The sequence below is a fragment of the Branchiostoma floridae genome, chromosome 17 (genome assembly GCF_000003815.2).
Source record: "Branchiostoma floridae strain S238N-H82 chromosome 17, Bfl_VNyyK, whole genome shotgun sequence".
Lineage (NCBI taxonomy): Eukaryota > Metazoa > Chordata > Leptocardii > Amphioxiformes > Branchiostomatidae > Branchiostoma > Branchiostoma floridae.
In genome coordinates, this window is record NC_049995.1 from 15070923 (window position 1) to 15086183 (window position 15261).

The 15261-nt window shown below is 40.7% G+C and overlaps 1 protein-coding gene across 1 annotated transcript; it reads left to right on the forward strand.

Moving 5' to 3' along the window:
• Nucleotides 1-8164: 8164 nt before the first annotated feature.
• Nucleotides 8165-13291, forward strand: LOC118404356. The gene is made up of 6 exons (XM_035803426.1): nt 8165-8224; nt 8620-8735; nt 9211-9310; nt 9730-11381; nt 11571-11667; nt 11798-13291. Exons 1-6 carry the CDS (start codon nt 8165-8167, stop codon nt 13289-13291), a joined length of 3519 nt encoding a protein of 1172 aa, XP_035659319.1.
• Nucleotides 13292-15261: the final 1970 nt, after the last annotated feature.

Below are 15261 nucleotides of genomic sequence, written 5' to 3' on the forward strand. Positions count from 1 at the left end.
GTTCTGTTCTGTCTCGTTCTGTTAAGCTAAGGTCACAAACCGCCGTGCGTGCAGTTGCATGGTGTCTACGTACTACGAGGAGTGTAGTAGGGTCAGGCTGGACTGGACGAGGCGAGCGGGAACGTGTTCGTGTCCTGGTCCTGGGATGGATGGACGCGATCCTGGAAACTCAAGAAGAGGTGAGAAAAACTAGCCTGGGTACGGATTAACCTTTGGATCAATCACACGCGTGGCTGTGTGTAAGTTCGTGTGGTCGAACTGCAGGGTGTTCGATCAGAATTCGAAGCCAAAGGCCCTGGGTTCAAATCGCAATATGCTACTGGTCTTGCGTTTGGGAGGTAAAAGGCAGTGGAAGGAGAGGGACGGGCAATACGTGTCTCCATACATACTATTACTATTTAAGTAAAGTTCGGTCGACAATACATCTTCAGAGGTTTCGGTTTGTGGATTAAAAATTAGAGATGAACATTCGAAAGGTGGCTTTTGTACATCTTTTTCAAAAGTTGATGCCTTTTTCTTTCTTCTGTTTTGCAGGAATGACAATGAGTACAGCGTGTCCCTGACTCTACCCTGCCGCCAACACCAGTACAAGCTCAGGGCCGGAGACACATGGTTCTACGACCAGACAAAGGTAAACGCAGGTGTAAATAGCCTCTACCAGGCTCCGCGGTTTGCGGTCAAATAATGCACATTCAATGCACATCCTGTACGGTACAAATAGTACGCTAAGGGAGTCGATCGGCCATTGGAGTCAGTATGTCAGCCACTTACTAAGATGGCACCAATGACTACTTTTACAGGTTACAGCGTGAAGAACCATGGTCTATTTAATATGTTTTATTTATATAGGCTCTACCAGGCTCCATGGGTCGCATACTGATGGCCGGCAGACTGCCCTAGCGCACTATTGTTGACTCTATTGGCTTTTATCATGTCACTGGATTCTCATTGATTTTTGCATCTCTTTTCAGCCGACTGTTCCCAACAGTTTTGGAACCTTTAACAACACCATTGAAGTCGCCGCGCCGCCCGCAAATGTGGCAAAACCCTGGGGCAAGAGAAAACTGACGGACTTCTGAGTAGATTAGAGTCTAAGTGTAGTTTTGCCTTTATATAGGAAAGGCTTTGGTACAATATTGAAGAGAGACGTACATAGGTTGATTGTACTTCATTTTAATTCATTTTAAATGAACATTGCATATCCGTTGATGGATGTCTTAATTTGCTATGCCTGCTTAAAGTTAAAAATGATGGTGTTTTCAAACCAGTTTAGCTCACATAAAATCAATGAACAAATAAAATTAATGTTCCACTGGTTGTAGAGAACGTAATGCGCAGTTCAGTATTAAAAGGTTTGTTATACCTGGGAAATCCCCAAAGCTGCTTTCGACAAGCACAGTGAACAGTGGTTCACGGCTTACCGTCCTATTTTAAGGACTGCAGCCCTTTAGCGTGCATGTCGAGTGAGCGACTCAACCGGTATTCAATATAGAACTCTTGACTTCTTGGTCCAAAAACAGGGTCCCTCGTTACAGGACTGCGCATGTGTAACGAGATGCTTTACAGCTCTTGTTAACTTGCAATAAAAATAAATCAATAGCAAGAATATGAATTTCAGTGCATTTATGTATTCGTAAAAAGGCGGACGACTTTGTGCCAGTGGTTGGTGAAATGTGTGTTATGCATTTACTAAGAAATATGAATAAACGTGGTGGAATTATGGTGTCTCATTTCTATGTGTTTCCTCCCTTTTAAAGGTAGTATGTCACTGCACTTGGGGCACCAGTGCGGTACTGCGGGGTTCGTAGATGACCCAACGAATTGTAGAGACAAATGAACGGATTATCTTACGTTTCATGTTTTTTGTTATCTTTTAAGTCAGACTTTTTCGTATCACGCAATATATCTTAATTATAAAAAATCGGCGAAAATAACACAACAGTGCTGCGGTGAACGAACCCCAAAGTGCTGCACCGGTGCCCCAAGTGCAGTGAGATACCACCTTTACAGTCATCATCATGTTACATTCGAACAACCTTGTATGGACCTGTCTGTTACCCTCCTTCCCATGCATGCCCATATGTTTATTTATTTGTCTATTTTTACTTCAGCATGGCATAAATCACAGAAGCTGGCAGGTCAATGACCTCTCAGTATTTGGAACTATCATTAGTGACGTAGGAGTCATGTCCATATTTGGCGCGCTCGGTATGTGTCTCTAAACTGTATCTAGAACGTACGGTGTGTATGTGCAAGCTATGGATGATGTATTTCTTTTATTAATCAATCAATCAATGATCAGTTACAACGTCAACTGTGAATAACATCAATGTAGTCTAATAATCAGTGACATAGGAGTCTGTATTTGGTGCGCTCGGTATGTGTCTGTTAACTGTATCTAGAACGTACTGTGTGTGTGTGCGAACTGCAAGCTATTACTATCATCATCTGTTACTCTAAGACTTTTTTTCTTTATTGATCAATGATCAGTGACAAAGACAACTGTGAATAACATCAATGTCGTCTAACTGTATGACGACACGGTACTTAGTTGGGATCTGTCATATCGATGAGTTGTTGCCTTGTAGTAAAAAAAAAACATCACGGTTTCTGATGAATGTTCTACCAGCATTGCATGAGAATCCCGTGCATTACATGCAATATATCTGGAGGCACAACTACATGGACACTCACATCTCATCCATCTCCACGTCTAACTATATATCACCGTTTGGGGCAATATAGAAGATCTTGCGAACAGTTATCTCTACCCTTCTAGTTTTTCTGTTCTTCCTAATGTTTCACTTAATGGCATGCCTTTCTATTCATTGATATTACCCCCCCCCCATCTTTTCCATTGAAAACTTTTCCGTTGAGAACTACAGAAGATATGACAACCAGCTTTCTCAACACTTCTTGATTTACTGTTTTTCCTAATGTTTCCCTTAGTGTCACGCCTGTCCATTCTCTAATGTTACTCTTTTTTATTGTCTAGCCCTCTTACTTTCTCCCTGGACGGTTCCCTGCATGATAATTCTGTCTGGCTGGTCCCGATGACCGTGAAAACTACACACGGATTACCGTCCTTATATATAAGTGCACCATATACAGGCCGGTTTACATACGTTCCAGTGACGTGTTAATAGCATTGGCTCCCGGTGCCAAACGGACTCCGCGTAAGCTGGCGAACTCGTGGGCTACGTGCCGCTGAAATGAGATAAATGTGTTTAATGATGCGACCTGGCTCAGTCCCAGCCTGTTCTGTTCATGGGTAGGAAGCAGTGTGCTTCGCGCCGTGGACATGAAAAAGGTAAGCATGTAATTTCTCGATATACATATACAAATACATTGCATTCCGATTTAATGACGAGTAATGAAGATGCAAGGGAAGGTTTCTCAGAGAGAGTGACAATACCCTGCTATGAGAGAGAGAATGAAGATTGCATTCAGTAGACATAACAATTGGTTTCTTTAGAGGCACAAACATCATGGTCTTACTATAAGGCTGTTGCGAGTAAGACATTGTTACCTTTTACACTACTTGACAACGTGGAAAGAATCGTAAATTTAATTTACTACCTCTCTATATATATGAGAATGTATTTTCTCACTACAACGCTTGTCGGGTCTTTGTATTTGGTTGTTAATATCCAAACAGATTTAGGGGTGAAAGATCGTAACGTTTTATATGGGCCAACCTCTTACGGTGCCCACTGTCTGCCGATGACCGAATAGGCGTCATGATCAGAGAAACTTGGCGATCAGAAACGTTATTATCCGCAAGCATTTAGCAGCTGCTTTTTTCACAAAGACCTCATTCCGCTATGGAGAGTTCTAGCTGAGGCTAAATTGGATCTGTGTAACCTGCACTTTATAATACGAATACCATACAAACTGCCTGAAAAGATACACGCCATATAAAGTGTAGAAATATTCATCTTTATGTGTAGAATTTTGTCAAGTCGCTAGGTCGCAGGGTTGACGCAGTGAGGTCGCGGCAAGATCGCAGAGTAAACGCAGTAAGGTCGCCGCCCTTGTGGAATAGGACTGCTATCAATACGAGACATACGTGACCAGCAGCCATTGTAAAGGTTCGCAGACTTGTCGCAGTGAGATCGCAGGCTGGTCTTATCAAGGTCGTAGAGTAGTCAAAGCAAGGTTTCCGCCTTTGTGGAATGGGGCTGCTATTAGTACGAGTTGCATGTAACGTCCTCGTAAAAGGTCGCATACTGTTCGCGTAGTGAGGTCGCAGGCTGATCGTAGCAAGGTCGCAAATTAGTCGCACCAAGGTTTCCGCCTTTGTGGAATGGGGCTGCTATTAGTACGAGTTGGATGTGACCTGCCGTCCTCGTAAAAGGTCGCATACTGTTCGTAGTGAGGTCGCAGGCTGATCGTAGCAAGGTCACAGATTAGTCGCAGCAAGGTTTCCGCCTTTGTAGAATAGGACTGGTATCAGTACGAGGTGCACGTGACCAGACGTCCTTGTATAAGGTCGCAAACGGTGTATAGATCACGAGCTGAGTGGTTATCCACACATTAACGTCACATGCGCGGGCTCTATGGCACGTAGTCAGATGACAGACAGATGATACAAAAAGGAGTTACTCGATCAACTAAATGTAAATTTAGAAAATTTTCTAAAACCTCAAAAAAATTCCAAAATCATATTCAGTCGCTTGACTTTGAAAAATGAAATAAAAAAGAAACTTTTCAGATTATTTGTAGTAAAGTGAGTGGTTAAACACACATTAACGTCACATGCGCGGGCTCTATGGCACGTAGTCGGATGATAAACCTACCTACCTAGTCCCATGACCTCCATTTCTTTGGGGGGGGGGGGGGGGGTGGCAAGGCAGCCATGAAGATAGAGTTACTACGGCAAATAGCAGTTACTAAGCAACGGACTTTGATTTTAGAAAATATTCTAAAACCTCTAAAATTTGTCAAAATCATATCTAGTCGCTTGACATGACTTTGAAAAATAAAATAAAAATGAAAATTTGGAGAAATTTTCAAATTATTTGTTGTTAAGTGAGTGATTACCACACATTAAGGTCACATGCGCGGGCTCTACGGCAAATAGTCGGATGACATACGGATGATACAATAAGAAGTTACTCAAAGACAAGCAACTAGACATGGTTTTGGTAAGTATTCCTAAACCTCTAATATATATATATTTAAACCATGTCTATTCGCGATGATTTCTTTAAATTTTCAAAAAGTCAATTTTGGAAAATTTTCGAATAATTTGTAGTTAAGTGTTAAGTGAGTGCTCACGATAGACAGATGGTACGAAAAGGAGTTACTTAGGCAAATGGATATGATTTTGGAAAATTTCCAAACTTCAAAAATCATATCCAAACATATAATCCAAAATACAGTCACTCAAGCAACTCGACACGATTTTGGAAAAGTTCCAAAATGTTTCAAATTCCATATCCAAACATATCATCCAAAAAGCAGTTCCTCAAACAACTGGATATAAGTTTAGAAAATTACCAAAATTTCCAAAAAATCATACAGTTGCTTGAGTAACTGTTTTCTGGCGTATCTTATTACCCGGATGTCTAACCTTCAGGTCGATTTATCCTCTTAAGAGAGGTGACACTGACCTTCATCGACGAGACAGCTTACAATGTATTACCGCGGATACGTTTGAACTAGAATAATGGAGCTGACTTAACTCCTTTACCAAGGGGTATTTTTATCCAAGACAATGACATTATAAACGGTCATTCACTCAGACACACTGAAAGGTTATTTTTTGGTACTATATAATAGCGTTTGGGGGTGGTGTTCGTCGGAGAGTCGGGCAAATTTTTTCCAAGGCCCTCCCCTCCTATCAACTTTGAAATATATTCAAGACGTCAATACAATGTAGATCACTGCGCCCCCGTTTGGAAATGTCCTTTGCACCATACATACGTACCTTTGATACTGTTTTCTTTTTATCACGAAGCAGATATGTCTAACCTTCATCGACGAAGCAGATAATCATTTATTACTGCGCAAATGCTTGAAGCCAGAAGAATTGAGTTAGCTCACTCACTTAGCAATGCATCATTATCATCCCAGACAATGTTTGGCGTACTCTTATTACCTGGATGTCTAACCTTCATCGACAAAACAATTAATCATTATTACCATGGTTACATTTGAACTAGAAAAATGGTGTTAGCTTGCGTCTTTGCCAATTGCATTGTCACCCCAGACAATGGCATCATGAAAGCCTCTATACACAGAAACGTCTTGCAGCAATGCACCAGTCTGAGTTATCACTAGCTTCGTATACATAGTTGACTGTCTGCTTATTAGACAAACAGCCAATACAATAAGCAGTAAGTCAAATATATGAAAAAAATGTTTCCAAAATTTTCAAAAATCATATCTTATAGCGTATCTTATTACCTGCATAGACGTTATTTGACCTTCATTGACGAAACAGATCATCGTGTATTACCGTGGTTACGTTTGACACAAGAAGAATTGAGTTAGCTCACTCCTTTACCAAGGGCATTGTCGCCCCAGACAATGACATTACAAACGGTCAATCACTCAGACTAACTTTCATCACCGAAAGGATAACCGTTAATCACCTTGGATACGCTTGACGCCAGAAGAATGGGTTTAGCTCACTCATTTGCCAAGGGTATTGTGATCCCAGACAACGGCATTATAATCGGTCAATCACTCAAACACCTTCATAAACATAACGTCTGGCAGCAATACAACAGTCTGATTTTTTACTAGCTTGGTATACTTAGTCAGCTGACAAACGGATAATACAAAATGAGTTACTCAAGCAACTGGATATGATCTTGGAAATTTTCCAACTTTTACCAACACCATAATTTAGTTGCTTAAAGCCAAAAGAATAGAGACAGCTCATTCCCCTTCCCAAATACTGTAAATCTGTAAGTTCGCGGGGATCTAATTTCGTAATTTCGCGGTAGCGGGGAAAAGGACTTTTCGCGGTGGATTTAAGTTCGCTGTAACACCATAGACTGCAATCTACTAGTAATATCATAATAGAAAAATGTTCGCGGTGGTTTTAAATTCGCGGTGAAGTGATCACCGCGAAAACCGCGAACATTAATCAACCGCGAACACTTTTACATTTACAGTACATCGTCGTCGACGTCCCAGACAACGGCATTATAAACGGTCCATCACTCAGACACCTTCCTACAAAATAACGCCTGGGACTAATACATCAGTCTGGTTTATAACTAGCTTGGTATAAATTAATTATGAATTAGTTGTAAATTATCTATGAATTTTCTATTAATTCTAATGCACGGTCACGACCTACTGCCGATGATAACACTCGTGTATGTATCTTATTTATTTGTTGCTATGGAACATGACCATGTTCTTAAGATCAATGAATCGAGAAAGACATCTAGACATAACAATTTTATGTATGGCAATATAAAATAGATCTATGTAGAAATTTAGTCAAATATATTCTTTTGTTACTTAGCTTGTTATGAGAAGTTGATTTTATTATAGGGGAGGAGGTCTTAGCTCAAAAGCTACATTACACTTTTCCCCCCTCATGCACCTTTTAATGTATGCATTATGTTTTATGTATAATAAAGTTATCCCTGTACAAATAAATAAGAATAGAAAAATATCCAGCTGTTTTTCCAGGTCTGGAGACTTGTACGTGCTGTACGTGTGCTTACCGATGAATAAGGCTTTACCCAATAAGGTCAGTATAACCCATTTATTATTGTTAAATAAGGTCAGTATAACCTATCTATCGTTGTTCTGCTGTAAGAAGACAGATGGTGAATCGGTTAATAGTGCTTTGGTAACTGTTACGCTAGTTCACCTTTATCCGAGGGGTCACCCTTTTCCGTTGTTTTGAAAAAACAGGGGATAAGGGATATCAAGCCGACGAACAGTGGTTTCAACTTGCAATATTTTCAAAATACTGCAGTTTGAATCCACCGTCCGTGGACTTGATATCCCTAAAGGCCCCTATTTTTTAAGCAACGAATATCTATTAGGTTACCCCGCGGATAAAGGTTTTTTACTGTTATACCAATTGTGCAGACGATATTCTTTGGTCATTTTAGAGACAGTATAAACGTATTATGGGTTTTACAATACGGTGATTCTTTTTCCCCACAGTGACAAAACGTCACAAATCAAGATGGCGGAAGCAACAGAAAAATCACGCCCTCTACCGGGTGGAGCGCCGAGTGCAGTAAAGGTGAGACGGTCTTGACGGAAATAGAAGTATGGCAAAGCCACAAAATATATGAATGATCAATGATTTTTTACCTTAATAATATATACTAAGGGTGTTATTATCTGCTCTTCTATCATCCAAACCATTACCACAACGTGTGTACATATGTGTGTGTGCGCGCTTGATAGTGTGAGATACGAAGTAAGCATGAGGAAAAACTGACATCTTTTTCGTCCTACTTTCTTCTGTTCTAACTGCTTTATAAAGAAGAGAATATTTGTGTCCAGTTAGACATTTGTTTGTACCATATAAATAATTGATTTTTTGTGAAACGGACAGGACAAGTCGATTACGTTTGGTAATAATACATGTATTGACAACACATACATGCTTTTGTCACCAATATTTATCCACAGTCGGAGGAAACCGACACCGTTGCCGTGAAGCTGGTGTTGGATGGGGAGATTGCGGACGATGTGGTGATCCGCGGGTCATGGGACGACTGGAGCAGAGACTGGCAGCTAGAAAGGAAGTAACGTATTAAATCACGTAAAAGACGTTTAGATATACTAGTGTGAATCATATGTGGTATAGAGGACAATGTTTCAAATACTAGTATAACAGCAAATTGTTATGCGTGAAAGCTTTTGCATGTCAATACTTCAAGCAGTGAGATTGCTTGGTAGGGAAACTCGTATTGACTAAATGCATAGTTGCTCAATTTGAGTGACACAAGCACTCACCATGAGTTTTCAGTCTCTTCGACGTTAATTAGATTTCTCCTTCAAAGCGCTGAGTTTCATGGAAACCGGAAGTACAATGACGTCAGGAGTGAATCAAAAGTGGCGGACGTGCTTTCTTTGTATTGACACATATTTCAAATTGTGGGAGATTTCTTCTGTAGATTGCAACTTCTCCCGACTTTTACACGTTTCTATCATTCAAGATATGCATCTAATATCGTCATATGTCTTAACGTTCCGTGTTATCATTATTTTCCCTTTCAGCAAGAAAACGTTAGAGAACCGTTTTTGCCTTGACCTGCCCTGTGGCTACTATGAGTACAAGTACAGAGGAGGAAGGAGATGGTTCTGCGACAAGTCTAAGGTATCATATAACTATTTATCGTTAGATGTCTGATGTTAGATTGCTGACGAAGAATCAGTATTTATAATCACACCGATACAAATTACTTCAAATTATTTTCAATTCACCAGTTGAAATCCCAGTCAGCCTTTGTGACAAGTAGTAAAAACCTTTCTCAGCGACTGAAAAACATGTACACGTACAACAACATTAAAAATCTCCCATTTTCACTCTCCAAGGTATATATAAGTGATAGATAATGCAAATATGTTTTAAGTGCATAATGTAGACTATAACAAATACATGAAAAAATATGATGTGGCTTTCAAACGAGTGTTATCTTCACTGTTATCTGTGAATTATGAAGCAAACACATAGAGAAATTCACACTAGTGACTTCAATTCTTGTCTCCGTTTGATTTCAAAATCTTGTTTTTCAGCCGATGGTACGAAACGCGTTCGGAACGCATAACAATTACATGGAAGTAAAGAAAGTGCCTGAGAGTGCCAGCCCTCTCGTTCAAGGCCTGCGATCCAAAGTGGCTCATGCCAATATGAAGATACAGAAAAAGGTGGATCTAGAAATCCTTCCTTCGGGAAAGGATAAAAAACAGGAAGAGATCGCTGTTATGGATGTAGAAAAGCAATTCCAAGATACCGACGAGTTCGAAACCCTAGAAAACGACCTAGAAGTAAAGAAAGTTTCTGACGACGTGTCTACCAATAAGGTTGCTCATGTCAGTGTAAGGATAGAAAAGAAAATTGATCTAGAAACCGTTGATATTGAAGAGCCTGGATCGAAATTAGAGTATGAAACGAAAAGGCAGGATGAAACATCTCAAGACAAAAAGAAGACACAAGAGAGCGTTGACGTAGAAATCCTTAAAGCGTCAGAATGCAGTGCACAAACCGGACAAGAAACAGAGGCCACAAAGCCTGTCCATGGTACTAAAGAGGGGTCCACAGTCAGCGATCCAAGTCTTGCGTTAGTGCAAACGGAAAAGGATGATATTGTTTTTATCAGCAACGATAGAAAGTCTGATATCAAAGCTCTAATAGAAACAGCAAAACAAGATGTTAATGAAATGGAGGCTGCGTTATACAACATGGCGGTTCTACACGCTGACATGGTCGAATATAAAAGCGTTCTACAAACTGTCGAGAAATCAGAGGAAGAGGGTGATCTCGATGCAACAGGAAAAATTGTATCTGCTGGACGTATCCATCAAGATTTAAAGAAGAATTTGGAAGAAGAAGCTTCCAAAGAAAAAGTGCCACTATCAGAAAATGAAGGACAAACGTCAGTCACAGATTCTACCGAAAGGACTGAACAGAAAGCCTACACCGAGACATCAGAACTAGACAAGATAACTGAAAAGCCTGTGCATCCGAGAGAAGACCTAGATTTCGCAATAATACCGCTACCGGATGAGAAAGATGATGCAACCGTACAAGACATCTGTGGAGGGTTAGACGAGAGGGTTTGCCCTGAGATGACCTCCCCGACGTCAGCAACAAGCAGCAGCAATGGTTGGATCGTTGTTGACGAGTTAGAAGACGAAGCCACACCTCATGCATCAGTACAACATGAAAGCGTTGAGGAGGTTATCCAACACGCGGATGAAATATTGGAAGAGATTTCCATAACAGAGACAACGACAGACGAAACAATTGTGGCTACCCAAGGCATTGCTTATAAGGTTCAAGACACATGCGTTATCGAAACAACTCCGTCAGACAAAACGACTGAGAATGGTAATGAAATGTTGAAAGAGAGTTCTACTACAGAAGCGCCATTAGACGAAACAGTTATGACTACCGAGGATGTAGTTGACAATCTTCAAGACACAGCAACCGGTGAAGCACCATCTTCAGAGAACACAGTGAAGATTGCCGACATAAAGATGGTGGAGCAGATGGAAGATATGACCGCTACTGAAGCATCATCAACACTAGAGGAAAGAGTGAAAGACGTTGCTCCAGCGGTTGGAGGTACTGAAGTGAAGCTGGTGTGGAAGGGAGAGAGCAGAGGAGTTCTGTATGTACAGGGTTCATGGGACGGATGGAGACAAGCTCATAAACTTACCAAGAGGTGAGGCCTTGTCTATATTGTAAGGCTTCTCTCTCTCCCTCTTCCCATCTCTCCTCCCTCTCTCTCCCTATCTCTTTCTCTGTATCTACATGTATCTCTATGTTACAAAATGATATAGATAGACAGATAGCTCATCCTGGACAATCAAAACAAAAATGCATGCAATGTGTTTTGTTTTTTCTTTTGCAGTGAAGGAGAGGTGCAGAGTGTTACCCTGACGTTGCCGGTGGGTCTCCACGAGTATAAGTTCCGAACTGGGAACAACTGGTTCCATGACGAGACAAAGGTACATGTAACTTGTTCTAGTAAAGACTAGTCTTAATTGAGAAAATTTTCATTTTGAATCTGTTAATTATTCCTTTCTAAGTAAAAAAATGACACATTAAAGCTTATTAATTCAAGATTGTTTCTTACAGCCAACCATGCTGAACGCGTTTCGCACGCTCAACAACATACTTCAAGTGTCGGGAGAAACTTCTGAAGAGACTATCTCCTTAGAAGTGACCATGCCAGACGATACACTGGAAGCAACCGATCTGTGTACGAAAGAGAACAACGATTTCACAAAAGCTCCAACGTTAGCTGAAACAACAGGGGACGTTGTCTCGGCTATGGTCGTCATGGAAGACAAAATGTCCTCTCAAAAGCCTGTTTCAGACGGTGTGCATCAGAAAGACAACATGGATTTCTCCATGCTACAGGGAGAAAAAGCTGATGCTACCGTTCAAGACGTAATAGAAGAGTCTGGGGAGAATATTACCGCTGAATTGAAACCAGCGGAAGACCCAACTTCAACCGACTCGGAGAACAACGGTTGGACAGTTGTTGATAACTCAGAAGACGAAGCTACAACTAAACCACCAGAATCACATGAAAGCGTTCAAAAGCTTATCCAAGAGGAGGTTGAAATGTTCGAGATTTCCATTACAGAAACAGACGAAACAGTTATGGGTAGCCAAGATGTTGTTGACAAGATTCAAGATACAGCTATTTCTGCAAAACCACCAACAGACAAAACAACCGAAAAAGATGAAATGTTTGAAGACATTTCTATGATGCCAACAGAGAAAATGGCTATGGATGCTCAAGATATTACTGTCAAGATTCAACACAAAACTATCTCCGAAACAACACCACTAGACCAACCAACTGACAAGGCCTCTATAAGCATTGTGGAGATGATAGAAGATATGGCCGCCATTGAAATACTACCACTAGAGGAAGCAGACGTTGTTCTAGGTGGCGCTCAGGTGACAGAAGAAACGTGTACCGTTTCCACATCATCTCCAGTGAATATGACTGAAATTGGGTCATCAGAAGTAGCGGAAAAGTCAGTGAACACAACTAAAGGCGAAACAAAAGCCCCTGTCGAGACTGCAGGTGTTGAAGCGCCCATCGCAAGGATGTCAGACGAAATGGCTAAAGTTGCAGTTTCGTCAGCTTTGAAAATATCTGGGAAACTGTCACCAGAAATTCTGGCATCTAAAACAAGTGACACAATGGTCCCTGTCGAAGCTGCAGAGGTTGTACCGACCACCACTAAGATGTCAGAAGAAACGGATAAAGTTGCAACGTCATCAGCAGCCAACATGCCTGCGAAACAGTTACCTGAAATTCTGGAAACTACTGCAAGCAAAACAATGGATCCTGTTGAAACCGCAGGTATTGAAACGACCATCGCCAAGATGTCGGAAGAAATGGCTAAAGTTACTATTACATCTTCTGCAGTCGAGATGTCTGCGAAACCGTTATCGAAACATGCCGACACAAGTACAACCGAAGCGGCTGAAACGGCAGCGGTTGGGGGTATTGAAGTGAAGCTGACGTGGAACGGGGAGACCAGAGATGATGTGTTTGTACAAGGGTCATGGGATGGATGGAGACAGTCTTATAACCTAACCACTGGGTGAGGCATTGTCTATATTGTAATGTATCTCTCTCTCTTCCTCTCTGCCCCCTCTCTCCCTCTCTCTAGCCCTCTATATTTCACTGTATCTGTCCATCAATATATCTATCTACATTATGAAATGATATCTATAGATTGATAGATAGATAAGTCACTCCTGATGTACTTCAAATATTTTGTCGTAATGTTGGCCATCATGTAACTATTTCTCATTCTGGATGATCAAAAAAGTAATACAATGTGTGTGTTTTTCTTTTGCAGCGAAGGAGGGCAGAGTGTTACCCTGACACTGCCCGTGGGTCTCCACGAGTATAAGTTCCGAGTCGGGAACAGCTGGTTCCATGACGAGACAAAGGTACAAGTAACTTGTTTTTGAAAAGACGACATTTCTAACTTGAGACAAATCATACTGATAATAATTAAGAGTCTGGTAACTCACCTCACCTCACCTCACCTCACCTAGTTCCATCCTCATCTGGAGGGTCGGAGACCATGGTTGCCTCTGTCTGTTACCTTCTCTTTTCTTAAATTTTGATAAATTGAAGATAAAATAGTTTTGTTTTATTCAAATTCATTTAATATTGTTTCTTGCAGCCAACTATGCTGAACGCGTTTCGCACACTAAATAACACACTTAAAGTGCCGGGAGAAACTTCTGAAGAGATCATCATGCCCTCTGAAGTGATGTCAGACAAAGCACTGGAGGCACCCGCCTTGTGTTTGGAAGAGAACAACGACTTCATAAAAGCCCCAACGTCTGAAGAGACTACCCCCTTAGAGGTGGCCATGTCAGATGCACCACTTGACATGCCCACCTCATGTATAGAAGAGAACAACGACTTTACAAAAGCTGCAACGTTACAAGTAACAATAGAGGACGTTGTCGATGATATGGTCGCCATGGAAGACAAAAAGCCTGTTTCAAACAGAGCGCATCAGACAGATGAGATAGATTCGTCAATGGCAACTCTACAGGATGAGGATGACCTTGCAGCCATTAACCCTCAAACCACCGTAGCTTTTTTGTGACGTAGATTACCGTATGGGGTCAAAACTGACCCCAAAACGTTTTGTACAAATACAGTTTTTTGTGTGAATCTTTTTGTGATTTGTATATATGTATAGTTTCATTAATCTATGTGGGACAATCTGACATGATTAGGTGAGAATACTTCTAGCTCATTATCATAATTTATGCAAAAGATCATGAGGACCACATTTTTCACCAACGCTATTCAGACCGGGAAGGAGGTTTTTGATGCCCGTACAAGCTTCAATGCCATATAGTGCCTGAATGGCTTATGATAGGGCCACCAAACTTGGTAACTTTTTAGAAAATGTTGATAGCAAACATTTTCAGGGAACAAAGTATGTTCATCATTTTTCATGTTGCCATGGCAACGGAGTTCTGACAGAAATATTTATTACGAAATTCTCTAATTTTGTATCAAACATTTTAGTTTTAAGGTTTTCTTGGCAAATAACAATTGTTTATCACATCTTATAAATTCAACATAAATTTCAGGACTCAATATTCATAATTTATGCTAATTTGATTACGTCATCAGTCAAAATCCAAGATGGCGGCCGATATTACCTAGATGACGTCATAATGTCGTCATATGACATGAAAATGGCACAAAAGTTGGTACAATAATTTTGGCTTACATGTACATCATTCTCTGAAAATTTCGTGATCCTACAAGAAGTAGTTTAGGTGTGGGTCGCAAAAGTTTGTTTAAATAAACGCTGGGGTCAGTTTTGACCCCACTGGACCATGTATAAACTTTCGAGGATAACTTAATCAACAATGAGTCAATCTCGGTAAAAACGTATAAGAAGTTAATGGACATACATACAAACAAACTCCTGGAAGGAAATTTGTTTTCGACAAGAAATGACATAATGGCACACATTGATATGTGCCTGGGGTCAGTTTTGACCCCATACGGTGGTTTGAGGGTTAATGACATT

What these genes read in the sequence shown, in the direction of transcription:
- LOC118404356 (XM_035803426.1), top strand. Translation starts at nt 8,165, where the DNA reads ATGGCGGAAGCAACAGAAAAATCACGCCCTCTACCGGGTGGAGCGCCG. An exon ending in GAGCGCCGAGTGCAGTAAAG is followed by an intron (nt 8,225 to 8,619) that starts GTGAGACGGTCT and finishes ATTTATCCACAG; the next exon opens with TCGGAGGAAACCGACACCGT. An exon ending in GGTTCTGCGACAAGTCTAAG is followed by an intron (nt 9,311 to 9,729) that starts GTATCATATAAC and finishes CTTGTTTTTCAG; the next exon opens with CCGATGGTACGAAACGCGTT.